At 44.2% G+C, this 18,193-nt stretch overlaps 1 protein-coding gene across 1 annotated transcript in view; it reads left to right on the top strand.

Moving 5' to 3' along the window:
* The window catches only part of LOC147120775 (cilia- and flagella- associated protein 210-like), a 77,219-nt gene that overhangs the window by 9,989 nt on the left and 49,037 nt on the right, over positions 1–18,193 (top strand). Inside the window, exons 2-4 of the mRNA XM_085978432.1 lie at positions 3,695–3,772; positions 11,440–11,663; positions 15,268–15,441. Of these exons, the coding sequence (XP_085834558.1) occupies positions 3,695–3,772; positions 11,440–11,663; positions 15,268–15,441 (476 nt within the window). The remainder of the gene's footprint in view (positions 1–3,694; positions 3,773–11,439; positions 11,664–15,267; positions 15,442–18,193) is intronic.

Raw genomic sequence — 18,193 nt, 5'->3', positions numbered from 1 at the left:
TTGGAAGGTAGCAAATGTAACCCTGCTGTTCAAGAAAGGAGGGAGAGAGAAAACAGGGAACTATAGGCCAGTTAGCCTGACATCAGTAGTAGAGAAAATACTAGAATCTATTATTAAGGATGTGGTAACAGGGCACTTGGAAAATCATAATATGATTGGGCAGAGTCAACACGGTTTTATAAAAGGGAAATCGTGTTTGACAAATCTATTAGTTTCTTGAGGGTCTAACTACCAGGGTAGATAGGGGTAACCAGTGGATGTAGTATATTTGGATTTTCAGAAGGTATTCGATAAGGTGCCACACAAGAGGTTGTTACACAAGATTAGGGCTCATGGGATTGGGGGTAATATATTAGCATGACTTGAGGATTGGTTAACGGACAGAAAACAGACAGTCGGGATAAACAAGTCATTATCGGGATGGCAGGGTGTAATTAGTGGGGTGCCGCAAGGTTCAGTGCTTGGGCCTCAGCTATTTACAATCTATATCAGTGACTTAGATGAGAGGAGTGGGCCTCTGGCGTAGCGGTAGCATCCCCGCCGCTGGGCCAGAAGGCGTAGGGTTTCAAACCCCGCTCCAGACAGTCCCGGCAAGTGGAGTCGGAGCCCCGGCTCTAAATTCTGGGTTGACATCCAGCGGGATACTTGCGTCCGTGGGTGTGGGTGGCCCCCCCCCTCGTATGGGTTGTGGGAGCCCGTAAAACCCTCTCGCCATAGGACTAACCACCCTAATGGCTGGTACGAAGATGGTTACGGTCACGGAAGGAGCGTTAATCGTGGCCAGAAATCCTTCCACCACTTCATACAGTTCCCCAAAGGGAACAGTGTGAAGACATGTACGACGATGACTTAGATGAGGGGACCGAGTGTAATATATCCAAATTTGCTGAAGATGCAAAGCTAGGTGGGAAAGTAAGCAGTGAGGAGGACATAACGAGGTTGCAAACGGATATACACTGGTTAAGTGATTAGGCAAGAAGATGGCAGATGGAGTATAATATGGGGAAATGTGAAATTATCCACTTTGGTAGGAATAATGGAGAAGCAGAATATTTTTTTAAAAGTGAGAAACTAGTAAATGTTGGTATTCAGAGGGATTTGGGTGTCCTTGTACACGAATCACAGAAAGTTAACATGCAGGTACAGCAAGCAATTAGGAAGGCAAATGGTATGTTGGCCTTTCTTGTAATGGGGTTGGAGTATAAGAGCAAGGAAGTCTTGCCGCAATTATATATGGCTTTGGTGAGACCACGTCTGGAGTACTATGTACAGTTTTGTTCTCCTTATCTAAGGAAGGACATACTTGCCTTAGGGGGGATGGAACGAAGGTTCACTAGATTGTTTCCTGGGGTGAGAGGGTTGTCCTATGAGGAGAGATTGAGTAGAATGGGCCTATATTCTCTGGAGTTTAGAAGAATGAGAGGTGATCTAATTGAAACGTTTAAAATTCTTAGAGGGCGTGACAGGGTAGATGTTGAGAGGCTGTTTCTCCTGGCTGGAGAGTCTAGAACTAAAGGTCATAGTCTCAGGATAAAGGGTCGCCATTTAGGACTGAGATGAGGAGAAATTTATTCACTCAGAGGGTTGTGAATCTTTGGAATTCTTTACCCCAGAGGGCTGTGGATGCTGAGTCATTGAGTATATTCAAGACAGAGATCGATAGATTTTTGGACACTAAAGGAATCCAGTGATATGGGGATCAGGTGGGAAAGTGGAATTGATGTAGAAGTTTAGCCATAGCCTTATTGAATGGCGGAGCAGACTTGAGGGGGCGTATGACCTACTCCTGCTACTACTTCTTATGTTCTTGTGCTACACAAAGACCAGATAGAAGGAGGGATGCACACTGAAATCCTTATTCTCCCAACAGAGTATATAGACCCAGAACAACATAGCCGCACTTCTGAGAGGCAGTGCAAAAGGAGACTGCGCTTCACGTGGGAGGCTGTCATTGAGTTATGTCGTAAACTGCTACAGTTAGTTCTGCATTGCTCGTTGCAGTAAAGGGCACTGCATCCCTAAATCTCTTTGCCTCTGACTCTTTCCAGGCTGCCACAGGGGATATTAGCAACATTAACGGGCTAAATCTTGCTGGAGCGGGGTATCTCGCAGCATGTGCTGTTCGTTGGACTTCTTCCTGCATCCTTCAGCTTGAATATAATTGCACCATAACTTGCTGGAAGTGCAAGCTGCAGCAAGGGCAACGGGGCATCTGGGACCTCAGTGAATGACAGGACCAAGTGTGTATCCCCTTAACCAATGAGATTTAAGGATTGAGAAAGAAACAGGAATGATGGGGAAGGAGGGTGAATTAGACTCAGATCAGGTACAGAAAGGGAAATAAAGAGAGGGAAAGAAACAGTAATATGAGAAAGAGAAAAAGGGACAAAAGAAAAGTAAGAAAAAAATTAAATTTGAAATTTTTTAAATCTCCAAGAAGAATTTATTAAATACAGGAATCAGACTCCACTGTTTAAATTGTTCCTTTTCTGGGCCAGAGAAGTTGATTAGCATTGTATTAAAAATTACCGCGTCATTAAGAGGGTAATTGTGCTGTTAAGTATGAGCCCTAACTTTCTGTGGTGAGTTTAATGGGTAATTAATGTGCAAAATGCAGCAAATTCTTAAAAATAACAGGGAGGTTGAGGGTGTGCTGCCATTTGTGTGCGGCTAATGGTGGAGCGGTGTAACTGGACCACTAAGTTATGATGATTTGCAACTCACAGTGTATTTCTTCTTCGCCTGAACATGTTGGCCGATTTACGCATTAATAATGGTGTGCGTCGTGAACATCCGTTATTTTTCCAGCAAGATTTGGGCCATACTAGTGTTAGGTGGTGTTAATGAAAAAAGAAAATTGCATTAATCTAGGAAGGAAGATGACCGCAGACAAATTTCCAAAGATGGATCCTGGAGACCCCAGAACCAGCGCACCACAACTGAACTGTTTCATTACAGCAGTTAAACCACTACCTGAACAAAGAAATTAATGTGTTTTTTAATAAAAGAAAGTTACAGACTTAATCCTGGAAGTCTACCTGCTTTATCTTATGACATACATTACAAAAGTTAATCTTGGCAATTGCATACCATATATTGGAAGTTGATTAACACCTTTGAGTTAATACTGAAAATCAAGTTGATTTTTGTGCTTGTAATGAATTAGATTTTATTAAATGATGCTTAGTATCAGTCACCTTTTTCAAATCTTTATTAACAGTAATCATTGATACCAAACATGATGGTGGTACTAACTTTAGTGTGATACACATAGTTAAATAAAGCATTCATCAGTTGCACACTAAATTGTCCCGTCAGATTTTTATATCTTTGTAGGTGAGTTCAAGTTAAATGGTACTTCAGCTAATGTTATACTGTATTCCAGCCGATGACCAAACTTTGGTTGGGTCTTTCATTTTGAATCGATTTATGTAGGACAATTCAAGGCCAAAATAGATATCACATATAAAACCCTAGATATAAACAGTAAATTGTGGTCTTTTACCCCTAAAACATTAAAGTGTTTGACAAGATTCCTCGTAAGAGACATGACTAACACGATAGCTTGTGAGATTAAATTAGTATCTGGATCGCTGATGGGAACCCAAAGGTGTTAATCAATGGTAATTAATATAATTGTGCAGTTTCGAATAGTGTTTTCCTGCTGTTTATATCTATTATTTATGGATTGTAGGTAGAATATCTTCGGTTCAGAACATCAATGTGTGTGTGCCAAGATGTCATGAGGAGAGGGATCTTGGGAAAATGAATGGTAAGTTGCATTTAACACTGAGAAATATAAGGCATAGTAGTGCTTAGAATAAGTTCTAAATTGTTAAATAGGATGTAGCAGTAAAACTGATTTTGGGTGATCATAAGATTAGAAAAACACAAGTTAACTGCCATTTAATGAGCAATACTTAGAATTGTTAATTTATGCTACCTAGTACAAAATAATTCACTGAGTTTGGATGGTGTTCAAATATTCAAATGTAGATAAATTCCAGATCTGGGTACAGACCAGGAGGTGATGGGAGTACAGTCTCCACCACTTACACTGTCCACACTTATTCCGGGCAGCTGTCTATATTGGATAAATAAAAGAAAGAACAGAAAATGCTGGAAATACTCAGCAGGCCAGGCAGCATCCGTGGAGAGAGAAACAGGGTTAACGTTTCAGGTCTGGGACCCTTCATCAGAACTGGAAAAAGCTGGCAATGTAACAGATATTAAGCAGGTGCAGAGACGGGGGGGGCGGGGGGGGGTTGGCGGGGGGGTTTAGGAGGGGAGGAAAGAATTGAAAGAATATGCTGTGAAAATGTTGCAAATGGGAATGGCAAAATCATACTGCATGAAAAATGGGGGCAGGGATTATTATCTGAAATTGTTGAACTCTACGTTGAGTTCGGCAGGCTGCAAAGTGCCCAATCGAAAGATGAGGTGCTGTTCCTCGAGCTTACGTTGAGCTTCATTAGAACAATGTAATAGGCCGAGGACAGAGAGATCAGAGTGGGAGTGAAGTGGAGAATTAAAGTGACAGGCGACCGGAAGCTCGGGGTCACCCTTACGGACTGAACGGAGGTGTTCCATAAAGCGGTCGCCCAATCTGCATTTGGTCTCCCCAATGTAGAGGGGACCGCATCGTGAGCAGCGAATACAGTATATTAAATTGCAAGAAGTACAAGTAAATCGCTGTTTTACCTGGAAGGGGTGTTTGGGGCCCTGGACAGTGGGAAGGGAGGAGGTAAAAGGGCATGTGTTGCATCTCCTGTGTTTGTACGGGAAGGTGCCAGGTGAAGGAGAAGGGCTGTTGGGGGTGATTGAGGAGTGGACCAGGGTGTCGCGGAGGGAGCGGTCCCTTCGGAATGCTGAAAGGGGAGGTGAGGGGAAGATGCATTTGGTGGTGGGATCATGTTGGAGGTGGCGGAAATGGCGGAGGATGATCCGTTGAATGTGGAGGCTGGTGGGGTGAAAGGTGAGGACAAGGGGAACCCTATCATGGTTCTGGGAGGGAGGGGAAGGGGTGAGAGCAGAAGTGCGGGAAACAGAACGGACACGGTCAAGGGCCGTGTCAACCACAGTAGAGGGGAATCCTCGGTTGAGGAAAAAGGAAGACATGTCGGAAGCACTGGTATGGAAGGTGGCATCGTCAGAACAGATGCGGCGGAGACGGAGAAACTGGGAGAATGGAATAGAGTCCTTACAGGAAGCGGGGTGGGAGGAAGTGTAGTCCAGGTAGCTGTGGGAGTCGGTGGGCTTGTAGTGGAAAGCCGATCGCCAGAAATGGAGATGGAGAAGTCAAGGAAGGGAAGGGAAGAGTCGGAGATGGACCATGTGAAGGTGAGGGAAGGGTGGAAATTGGAAGTAAAGTGAATGAACTTATCTAGTTCAGGGCAAGAGCAGGAAACGGCACCAATACAGTCATCGATGTACCGGAAAAAGAGGTGAGGGAGGGGACCTGAGTAGGACTGGAACAAAGAATTTTCCACATATCCCATGAACAGGCAGCCATAGCTAGGGCCCATGCGAGTTCCCATAGCAACACCTTTAATTGGGAGGAAGTGAGTGGAGTCAAAGGAGAAGTTGTTCAATGTGAGAACAAGTTCAGCCAGGCGGAGGAGGGTGGTGGTTGATGGGGACTGGTTGGGCCTCTGTTCAAGGAAGAAACGGAGCGCCCGAAGGCCGTCCTGGTGGGGGATGGAGGTGTAGAGGGATTGGACGTCCATAGTGAAAAGGAAACGGTTGGGGCCAAGAAACTGGAAACTTAAAGTGACGGAGGGCGTCGGAAGAGTCGCGAATGTAGGTGGGAAGAGACTGGACAAGGGGAGAAAAAATAGAGCCGAGATAGGAAGAGATAAGTTCCGTGGGGCAAGAATAGGCTGAAACGATGGGTCTACCAGGGCAGTCCTGTTTGTGGATCTTGGGAAAGAGGTAGAAGCGGGCTGTGCGGGGTTGGGGGACTATGAGGTTGGCGGCCATGGAGGGAAGATCTCCAGAGGAGATGAGGTCAGTGACAGTCTTGGAAACAATAGCTTGATGTTTGCTAGTGGGGTCATGGTCCAGGCGGAGGTAGGAGGAGGTGTCGGAGAGTTGGCGTTCAGCTTCCGCACGGTAGAGGTCGGTTCGCCAAACAACAACAGCACCACCCTTATCAGCAGGTTTAATGATAATGTTAGGGTTGGATTGGAGAGAACGGAGTGCTGCAAGTTCAGAGGGAGGTAGGTTGGAGTGAGAGAGGGGAGCAGAGAAATGGAGACGGCCGATGTCACGTCGGCAGTTAGCAATGAAAAGATCTAGAGAGGGTAAGAGGCCAGAGGGAGGGGTCCAAGTAGAACGAGCATTAGAAAGCGGGAGAAAGGATCAGCAGTGCGGGTGGAAGAATCCTGGCCAGAGAAGTGGGCACGGAGACGAAAGCGATGGATGAAGAGCTCAGCATCGTGCCGAGCTCGAAATTCATTCAGATGGGCTCTTCTTCCATCGCCTTCGTCCCCATCAACCACCACCCTCCTCCGCCTGGCTGAACTTGTTCTCACATTGAACAACTTCTCCTTTGACTCCACTCACTTCCTCCCAATTAAAGGTGTTGCTATGGGAACTCGCATGGGCCCTAGCTATGGCTGCCTGTTCATGGGATATGTGGAAAATTCTTTGTTCCAGTCCTACTCAGGTCCCCTCCCTCACCTCTTTTTCCGGTACATCGATGACTGTATTGGTGCCGTTTCCTGCTCTTGCCCTGAACTAGATAAGTTCATTCACTTTACTTCCAATTTCCACCCTTCCCTCACCTTCACATGGTCCATCTCCGACTCTTCCCTTCCCTTCCTTGACTTCTCCGTCTCCATTTCTGGCGATCGGCTTTCCACTACAAGCCCACCGACTCCCACAGCTACCTGGACTACACTTCCTCCCACCCCGCTTCCTGTAAGGACTCTATTCCATTCTCCCAGTTTCTCCGTCTCCGCCGCATCTGTTCTGACGATGCCACCTTCCATACCAGTGCTTCCGACATGTCTTCCTTTTTCCTCAACCGAGGATTCCCCTCTACTGTGGTTGACACGGCCCTTGACCGTGTCCGTTCTGTTTCCCGCACTTCTGCTCTCACCCCTTCCCCTCCCTCCCAGAACCAGGATAGGGTTCCCCTTGTCCTCACCTTTAACCCCACCAGCCTCCACATTCAACGGATCATCCTCCGCCATTTCCGCCACCTCCAACGTGATCCCACCACCAACACATCTTCCCCTCACCTCCCCTTTCAGCATTCCGAAGGGACCGCTCCCTCCGCGACACCCTGGTCCACTCCTCAATCACCCCCAACAGCCCTTCTCCTTCACCTGGCACCTTCCCGTACAAACGCAGGAGATGCAACACATGCCCTTTTACCTCCTCCCTTCCCACTGTCCAGGGCCCCAAACACCCCTTCCAGGTGAAACAGCGATTTACTTGTACTTCTTGCAATTTAATATGCTGTATTCGCTGTTCACGATGCGGTCTCCTCTACATTGGGGAGACCAAACGCAGATTGGGCGACCGCTTTGCGGAACACCTCCGTTCAGTCCGTAAGGGTGACCCCGAGCTTCCGGTCGCCTGTCACTTTAATTCTCCACTTCATTAGGCATTAAAAGGGGAATTAAAGAAGCGTGCAATAAGGGCACAGCAGTCATCATGGGTGACTTTAATCTACATATAGATTGGGCCAACCAAATTAGTAACAATACTGTGGAGGAGGAATTCCTGGAGTGTATATGGGATGGTTTCCTGGACCAATATGTCGAGGAACCAACCAGAGATCAGGCCATCTTAGACTGGGTATTATGTAACGAGAAAGGATTAATTAGCAATCTTGTTGTACGAGGCCCCTTGGGTCTGAGCGATCATAATATGATCGAATTCTTCATTAAGATGGAGAATGAAGTAGTTGACTCAGAGACTAGGGTCCTCAATTTAAATAAAGGAAACTACGATGGTCTGAGGAGCGAGTTGGGTAGGATTGATTGGGGAATGGCACTCAAAGGGTTGACGGTGGATAGACAATGGCAAACATTCAAAGACCGAATGGCTGAGCTACAGAATTTGTTCATCCCAATTTGGCATAAAAATAAAACAAAAAAGGTGACTCAACCGTGGCTAACAAGGGAAATTAGGGATAGCATAAGATCCAAGGAGACGACATATAAATTGGCCAGAAAAAGCAATAATCCTGAGGATTGGGAGCAGTTTAGGATTCAACAAAGGAGGACAAAGGGATTAATTAAGAAAGGGAAAATAGAATATGAGAGTAAGCTATCAGGGAACGTAAAAACTGACTGTAAAAGCTTTTATAGATATGCGAAGAGAAAAAGATTGGTGAAGTCAAGCGTAGGTCCCTTACAGTCAGAATCAGGGGAATTTATAATGGGAAACAAAGAAATGGCAGACCAACTAAATTCATACTTTGGTTCTGTCTTCACAAAGGAGGACACAAATAACCTCCCAGAGATGCCGGGGAACATAGGGCCTGATGAAAGGGTGGAACTGAAAGAAATCAGTATTTGTAGGGAAATGGTGTTAAGAAAATTGATGGGACTAAAGGCCGATAAATCCCCAGGGCCTGATAATCTACATCCCAGGGTACTTAAGGAAGTGGCCCTGGAAATAGTAGATGCATTACTGGTCATCTTCCAGAACTCGATAGACTCTGGAACAGTACCCATGGATTGGAGGGTAGCTAATGTTACCCCACTATTCAAAAAAGGTGGTCGAGAAAAAGCGGGGAATTATAGACCGGTAAGCCTGACATCGGTAGTGGGGAAAATGCTTGAATCTATTATAAAAGATGTAATAGCAGAGCACTTGGTAAGCAGTGACAGGATCGGACAAAGTCAACATGGATTTACAAAAGGTAAATCATGCTTGACTAATCTACTGGAATTTTTTGAGGATGTAACTGGTAAAATAGATAAGGGAGAACCAGTGGATGTGGTGTATTTGGACTTTCAGAAGGCTTTCGATAAGGTCCCACATAAGAGATTAGTGTGCAAAATTAAGGCACATGGGATTGGGGGCAAGGTATTGACTTGGATAGAGAACTGGTTGGCGGACAGAAAGCAAAGAGTTGGAATAAACGGGTCATTTTCCGAGTGGCAGGCAGTGACTAGTGGGGTACCGCAAGGATCGGTCCTAGGACCCCAGCTGTTCACAATATATATTAATGATCTGGACGAGGGAATTGGATGTAATATCTCCAAATTTGCAGACGACACAAAGCTGGGTGGGAGGGTAAGCTGTGAGGAGGATGTCGTGAAACTCCAGTACGATCTGGACAGATTGGGTGATTGGGCAGAAACATGGCAAATGCACTATAATGTGGATAAATGTGAGGTTATCCACTTTGGTGGCAAAAACAGGAAGGCAGATTATTATTTGAATGGCAATAGATTGGGAGAAGGGGAAGTGCAAAGAGACCTGGGTGTTCTTGTGCACCAGTCGCTGAAGGTAAGCATGCAGGTGCAGCAGGCGGTTAAGAAGGCAAATGGTATGTTGGCCTTCGTAGCAAGAGGGTTCGGGTACAGGAACAAGGATGTCTTGCTACAGTTGTACAGGGCCTTGGTGAGACCGCACCTTGAGTACTGTGTGCAGTTTTGGTCGCCTTACCTGAGGAAGGACGTTCTTGCCATGGAAGGAGTGCAGCGAAGATTCACCAGGCTGATACCTGGGATGGCAGGAATGACGTATGAGGAGAGATTGTGTCGATTGGGCTTATACTCACTGGAGTTTAGAAGATTGAGAGGGGATCGCATCGAAACCTATAAAATTCTGTCAGGCCTGGACAGACTAGATGCAGGAAGGATGTTTATGATGGCCGGGGAATCCAGAACCAGGGGTCATAGTCTAAGGATAAGGGGTAAGCCATTTAGGACTGAAATGAGGAGGAATTTCTTCACCCAGAGAGTGGTGAACCTGTGGCATTCTCTGCCACAGAGGGCGGTGGAGGCCAGTTCATTAAATATATTCAAAAAAGAGTTGGATATATTTCTTAAGGCTAAAGGGATCAAGGGATATGGGGAGAAAGCAGGGACAGGGTACTGAATTTGGATGATCAGCCATGATCTCATTGAATGGCTGAGCAGGCTCGAAGGGCCGAATGGCCTACTCCTGCTCCTATCTTCTATGTTTCTATGTTTCACTCCCACTCTGATCTCTCTGTCCTCGGCCTATTACATTGTTCTAATGAAGCTCAACGTAAGCTCGAGGAACAGCACCTCATCTTTCGATTGGGCACTTTGCAGCCTGCCGGACTCAACGTAGAGTTCAACAATTTCAGATAATAATCCTTGCCCCCATTTTTCATGCAGTATGATTTTGCCATTCCCATTTGCAACATTTTCACAGCATGTTCTTTCAATTCCTTCCTCCCCTCCTAAACCTCCACCCCCCCCCCCCCCCCCGCTGTCACTGCACCTGCTTAATATCTGTTACATTTCCAGCTTTTTCCAGTTCTGATGAAGGGTCCCAGACCTGAAACGTTAACTCTGTTTCTCTCTCCATGGATGCTGCCTGGCCTGCTGAGTATTTCCAGCATTTTCTGTTGTTATTTCAGATTTCCAGCATCCGCAGTATTTTGCTATTAAATAAAAGACAGACTTGTATTTATATAGCACCTTTTACAACCACAGGATGGCTTCAAGTGCTTTACAGACAATGAAGTACTTCTTGAAGTGCAGTCACTGTTGTAATGTAGGAAATGCGCAAGCCAATTTGTGCACAGCTAAGGTTCCACCAACAGCAATGTGATAACGACCAGATAATCTGTCTTTTAGTGATGTTGGTTGAGAGATAAATATTGGCTAGGACACCGTAACTAGTAAATAGCGCTCACCATTTGCCAGTACCATCAGAGTCAATTACAAAGGTGTCGTTTAAAATGTATTAAACCGCCAGCTATTTTGGGCAGTTCACTAAGTTCTTTGCACCTCATTAATCCGCTGTACTTAATCGTTTTACACACTGCTTCACAACACTCCTCTATCTATGCACTGGGGATTTCTGTGACAAAATGTTCCCAGTTAAATTGGAGATGTATGCTCGCAGAAATAAAGATACTCGTGATTAAAATATCTAAAAATATCACTAGAACCTCACGCATTACAAAAGCTGGACCATACTTGTAAATGGGAGCACATATCCTGACGTTACTTGAGCTGGCCATAATAGGATGCATGAAGATGAATGAAAACACATTAGTGTTTTAAGTTTGTTTGGTTTAAACTGTACATGTTCTGCTGTTGGCCTCAAACATGAGGCACTGATGATCAGTTCTTATTGAATCGGAGACTGGTTTTACCGCCACCACTTATAGCAGATAAATCACGTTAGTAACAACGCTTTTGCTCTAAGTGGTGGGAACTGCACTTAACTATTTTGAAATTTTGTATTACATAATTGATGTTTTGGGAATTTTAGCACAGAATTATGACAAACCCAATGACTCTGGTGGATTACATTTTCCAAATTTGGTGGACCTTCGACAAGTTACAGTACTTCCAAAAGCAGAATGGCAACGAATGCAGGACAATCTGAATGGTATAAATAGAGAGGCAGAATTTTTACGTGCCCAAATGGAAGAAAGAGAAGCCTTACACTTAAAATCTAAAGAAGTGACTAAACACTGGACAAACACCATTGCAGTAAGCACACTTTAAATATCCTGCACCATTTTTCTGTTGTTATTGTGTTGTACAATATTATACCACTTTATTGTTTGATTGTATTTTTCTATTACAGTAGTTAAAAGAGAAAAAGAAAGTGACTGTTTATATTCCCAGAATTTTATTGTGCTTGCAGTACTGTAGCATTGCATTTCTACTGTGGTCCAAAGTATAGTTGCTTTTCCAATCCATTATGCCTGATAAACAGGTGGAAAGTGAGCATAACCAATCAGAAAAGGGGGTTGGGGATCTGTGACTTCATTCAGCATCACATCCAATTTCGCAGTAGCAATCTTGAGTATTACCCTCCAGTTTGCCGCTGGATCTTTGTAAAAGTGACATCACCGAGTTGTGCACGCAATTTCCAGGCATTTATGCAATTGGCCAGATCGGGTGGGAAAGGACTGGATAAGTGCCCCACTCCATTTTAACTGCCCTCCTGCCTGTTTTCTGGCAGGCGGGGGAGTTGAAATCGACCCCACTGTATGACACCTTTATTAGAGACTTTCAACATTCAACCCTTTTTTGAGGAAGTTGCTAATTTGGTAGATGTAGGTAGCCTGGTTGACACTGTATATCTGCATTTTCACAAACCTTTTGACAAAATACCACACAATAGGCTACTTAATAAGATATAATCTTGTGGCATTAGCAGGCAGATTTTTGGGCTGGATAAGAAATTGGTTGCATCTTATAGGCTTAGGTATTGTTGGACGTGAATCACTGACTGTGCACTACTGGTGCCGCGAGGCTATAGGAAAAACAAATAGAATGCTAGGATATGTCGTCAGGCTGATCAAATACAAAACAAAAAACACTATACTGTCTGTGTGTAAGACTTTGGTTAGGCCTCATTGAGAATATTGTGCCCAGATTTGGTTCCCTCCTAGTGTGGGTGATATAGAGGCCCTGGAATAAGTTCAGAGGAGGGCCACTAGATTGATACCTAATTTAAAGTCCCTTACTTACCACAATAGCTTAGAGCTGGGGTGTTTTACTTCAGAAAAACATAGACTTAGAGATTTGATTGAGGGCATTAAAATAATGAAAGGATTATATTTGGTCGATATGGATATGCTATTTGAGTTAGATAAGTTAGGAAGGACAAGAGGAGATGCGTATAAGTTATGTAAGCATTGGACTAGGTTGGATGTCAGGCGGTAATTCTTTTCAGAGGGTCGTCAACTTTTGGAACAAGTTACAGTCTCGTCCAGTGAGAGCGGATTTGCTGCAAGTGTTCAAAAGGGAGCTAGATGAGTTCTTAACTGTGGCTTCCATCACAGCATATAAATGGTAGGTGGAGAATTAGAAGATGTGTCTTCCAGTCACTTTGATTTCATGGAACTTGTTTGATCACCTTTGGGGGTCACAAAGGAATATACCAGGTCCTTTTTCTCCCTAATTCACCAAGTATTTTTTTTCTTTTTTTGCTGCTCCCGGGAGACTGTGGCTGGCGGGTGGGGGCGTGCGCAGATGGGGGGTCATGATGTGCATTAGTTGTACCAAGACATTATGGGACAGGCTTGATGGACCAACTAATTTTTTTCCTGACCGCCATTTTCATATGTTCGTAAGGTCAGTGGGAGCATTTGAAGGGTGTTTTTGCACCTATATCTGTTTTTTCCCCCATTTAAATGGTCAACAGTCTTTGGGGCAATGATCTAGATGCTGCCATTTTTCTCCTACAATCACAACAATAGCACTATGAGTTCCCCACAAGGAAATCCACATGTACTTGGGCTTTTTGAAGGAAGAAGAGGACCCAATCGAAGGATCCTCGGGTTGCACCAGAGGCACTCAGTCACAAGTATCCCCACAGCTGCTTCTGTGGATAGAGGCACATATACCTCAATTTTTGTCAGCAGCTACAAGCCTGCAGAAGCTGTTCTTCACCAGGGAGACCGTGATAGTGTTGTACCGTATATTCCAAGTTGATTTGCAGCCAAACTCAGAGGTGCTAATCATAGAGTCTGGATCTGCAGCTGTCTCCTGAGTGGCAACACCATCATGAATGCACATTTTAGCACTGCCTCACTATGGCCACTTGTTGATGTAATAGCAGACCTTATTGCATCAGTGAGTTCAGTGAAGCACAGCATCATGGTTCTCTGTAGGTGATCCCCACGCACAAGATAGTAAAATGCTATCTTCACATTATTGAGTTCATTCCAATTTTTCAGCCATTATGCACCAAACTGTGAAATATTTTTTTGTACACCAAAGGTAAAGATGAAATGGAGCTCCATATTGTCAGGTTTTTAGGATACTCACCATCCATCACCTCAAGGTAGGTTCAAGGATTAGGAAATAGCAAGAAGTCTGATTAATAACTTTTATCAATAAACAAACTAATACAATCCATTACATGCAGTGTCCATGAGATCATTGTCAAAAACTCACAGGCATAGAACACATTAAGGCTGGTGAGTTGATTTCTCTCCACTGCTGATAGTCCTGGATCAGACTATATAGAGTTCCAAAGTACAACAGTGCCGTTGTATAGTTAACTATTGGGTCCAATACGTCATTACCTTCTGTTGATAGGTCAGCTTGCTTAGTGGTCAGCTTGTTTTAGTGGTTAAGTCAGCTGCTATTATTCAGTCCACATGTCAATTAATGTCTTTTAGGTTTATTGCATTCTGGATGAGTGCTCGTTAGGATTCTCTGTAGCTTTCAATCCCTTATCTCTTCCAATCTTTATTGCAAAATAAACTTATTCCCTATATCTACACTGGAGTCCATGCAGCAATTGACATTCCATTTTTACACTCGCCCCTGCTGTGCTGAGAAGCCTGTTTGGTACATCTGTGTGTCTGTCTGAAGTGTGTTTTGACCAAACAACCTGACACTACTCTAGCTCAATATTGTATAATTCTATATAATACCAACTAGCTTATTCTATTTAATAATCTATACGTGCCTATCCTTACACGTATTTCATGACATCGTCTTGAATATCAGTCACATTGACAGTGCTGGCCTTCAGTATTTTGATCATACTGACAGCTATATTTTTCAGAAAAATTGCAAACCAATTATTTCACTGTTACAGGTTCCTGATAAGTAGGTAGTTGAAATCGCCACAAATTGTAATTTTTTATCCACGTGGCACAGACATCTAAAAGTTTGGTTTTATATAAATTGTTTCTTTAAGTAACCAGCATCCTTGTGATAAAAATTATGCACACACAATCTGGATGTTCTTTCTCCCCAGACAGAAACAAGTCTACCAAACATTTTCAGTTAGTGAATATTATTGATCAATAATGAGATTAAAGTTATATAAGGAACTTAATCTGCAATTTAAAAAATTTGCCTGAAATTCAGTTTTACCCAATTGTAGAATATTCATGCTCAATATTAGGCTTTTAGGACTGCTATAAAAGTCATATTACATTTTATGCAAAATTACTAGACCATCACTATAGAACGGACTTTGTAACACAGAATTGGCTGCTGAGGATCACATTACATAGAGGGTAGATGAAGTGTACTGTATTTGAAAGGTTAATAATATCTTATGTTGGCAATGTTACAATCTGCATTCAAACTCTAAGTTTAAAAAGAAAAATTTGCATCCTAGGGTCAAAGACAATTAAGGCTTGACTCAAGAAAACTACGTAAAGAAAAGGAAGAAGCGGAGAGGAAACAAATAGATTTAGAGGAAGCGAAATATATGGCGCAGAAAAGAAAAGAAAGCCTGGAACATGCCAAAACTCTGCTTTTCTATCAGACTGATAGAGTGAAAGGATTTAATGTACAGTATGATTTTTTTTGTCTAAATTTTAATTCTTTTGAATTAAAAAAAACTTTAATGATTACATTTCTATTTATTTAAAGAGAATATTATAAATATAATTGATTTATTATATTGTATTCTCATAATTTTGCTTACAGTTGCAATATGATCCTCTTATAATAGTCTTTCATAACAGGATGAATCTGTAATAATAATACCATAGTAACTACTCGCAGTCTTCAATTGATTTGATTTCAACACTACTTAATTTGTATCATTTTCATTTATTGAGAGATAATAAGATTACATACCTTGTGCAGCCTTCCTCAATTTTGATATTGGGTATCCTCCATGTCATGAACAAGTAAGCGCAAGCAGCCAAGGATGAGCACAAACATGGTTTGAGCCCTTAGATGTTTTTTGATGTCATGAAGCTGGGATATATGATTTTTCCTTTCTGTGACATATAAAGGTATAATCCTCAGCTGATACATTGGAAGGAATTTAAAATAAGGGCAACGACTTACCTCGCTGGGATCAAGCTGCCTTGATTGGATTTTAACCTGCTGTTTTCAGCATCTGGGCGGGACACCTGCCGGAAGGCAGCAGGACCCTGCTTTAAATATGTAGATTGGGCCCCAATGATGTCATTGAGCCTGACTGCAATTTTAGCCTAAGGCCTGAGCACAGCAGAGTAGTGGTGCCTTGCCCGCTAGGCTGAACCCGTCAGGAACTGCAATGAAGACCAGAAGAGTCACAAGGTAAGTTGTTTTAATTCTTTTTAGGGTTCCTTGTGGGCCAGGAGGAGCAGGTATGCTCTTCTAGGCTCCATGAGAAAAAATTGGGCCACCCCGGCCAGGCATTTCCTTCTTACTCCCCAGCCATGAGCTTCCTCAAAAGGATTTACTTTAGTGCTGGGGACCTGTCTCTCCAGTCCCTGTCGGCAGCGAGGTAGTGGATCTAGCCAGGTTTGGGTGGGAGTCCTTCAAGCTCCATTTAAATCTTCCCCTCCCCGTTACAGCATTCCGAACAGCCCGCTTCCTTCGCGACACCCTGGTCCACTCCTCAATCACCCCCAACACCCCCTCCCCTTCTCACAGCACCTTCCCATGCAAGTGTAGGAGATGCAACACCTGCCCTTTTTACCTCCTCCCTTCCAAGGCCAGGGCCCCAAACACTCCCTCCAGGTGAAACAGCGATTTACTTGTACTTCTTGCAATTTAGTATACTGTATTCGCTGCTCACGATGCGGTCACCTCTACATTGGGGAGACCAAACGCAGATTGGGTGACCGCTTTGCTGAACACCTCCGTTCAGTCCGTAAGCTTGACATCGAGTTTCTGGTTGCCTGTCACTTTATTCTCTGCCCCACTCCCACACTGAACTCTCTGTCCTCAGCCTCATACACTGTTCCAACGAAGCTCAACATAAGCTCAAGGAACAGCACTTCATCTTTCGATTAGGCACTTTACAGCCTTCTGGACTCAACATCGTGTTCAACAATTTCAGACCATAAACTCTGCCCCTATTTTTACAGATGGCAGCTGTTGATGATTCTGCCATTTCCATTTACACCTCTTCTGGACCCATCTTTTGTTTCTTTATTTGTCCCATTACCATTTCCTTTTGCTTTGTACAATCATACCTTTTGTCATTTAATCACTCCTGTCTTCCACCCTATCACAGACCTTTCCTTTTGTGTTTTCCTCCACTCCCCCCTTTCCCTGCCCCAACACTTGCTTAAAATCTGTTACATCTCTAACTTTTTCCAGTTCTGATGTAAGGTCATCAACCGAAATGTTAACTCTGCTCAGATGCTGCCTGACCTGCTGAATATTTACAGTATTTTTTGATTTTATTTCAGATTTCCAACATCCGCAGTATTTTGTTTTTGTATCATTTAAAGGAGGCCCGTGAGTTAAAATCCCTGATCCTCCCCTTAAATAAAATCGTCCTCATTGTGTTTGTTTTTCTAAAAGAGACAAAAATGTGATAGTTACATGTTAAAAACACAGTCTAACCATAAATATAGAGACACAAAGCTGAGAAGAGCTCACTATGTGGAGGATGTTTCACTCAAAGAATGAGGATGACTCTACAAAACAATCTAACTTCCTCATTCAGCATCTTCCATGTATTGCAGAAGTCTGAGCTAATAGTTCTCGGAAGGACAATGCCTGGTTGTCTCAGTCTTAATTAAATACCATGGGAAAATTCAGTGGATTTGCGCCTCCCGTTAGTGCCCCAAGAGGGCGCTAACGGGGCGCAGAGAAACTTGCGCCTGGGCACGGCGCCGCCAACGCCTTCCATGAAATTCAGCGGGAGGTTACGGCGGCGGTAACCGATGACGTCATCGCCATGCGCAGCGCCCCGGCCGCAATCTTCAGTAGCGCCCCCTGACTTACCGCTGGACGCTATGTTCGACAGGGTCAGGGGGGCCTACCTGCGGCCGGAGCAGCACAAATTAAAGGGGAGGTGCCAGGCGGCCATTTTTGTTGCTGGCCGCCTGCCAGCGCCTGCCCAGTTGCTGTCCCCGGCTTTCTGTGCAGCCCCCTTGCGGGGTGCCGGCTGCATTCCGTGAGCTCGGCACTTCTCTTGAGTGCCAGGCTCTTTTGCCGGCACTTTGATCCCTGCTGGCTCAGCTGGGCCCCGGGTCGCGCTGTGCAAGCCCCTCCCCTTTAATATGGGAAGGAAGGCCTGCAGTACCACGGCGCGACGTGCCGCAGGGCGTGGCGCTGCAGCTTGTAGCACCATAATATTCACTCGCAGC

This window comes from Somniosus microcephalus, chromosome 3 (genome assembly GCF_052327205.1).
Source record: "Somniosus microcephalus isolate GS21.2 chromosome 3, FLI_Smic_1.0, whole genome shotgun sequence".
In the NCBI taxonomy this organism is placed as follows: Eukaryota; Metazoa; Chordata; class Chondrichthyes; order Squaliformes; family Somniosidae; genus Somniosus; species Somniosus microcephalus.
This window is presented reverse-complemented; position numbering and strand designations above follow the sequence as displayed.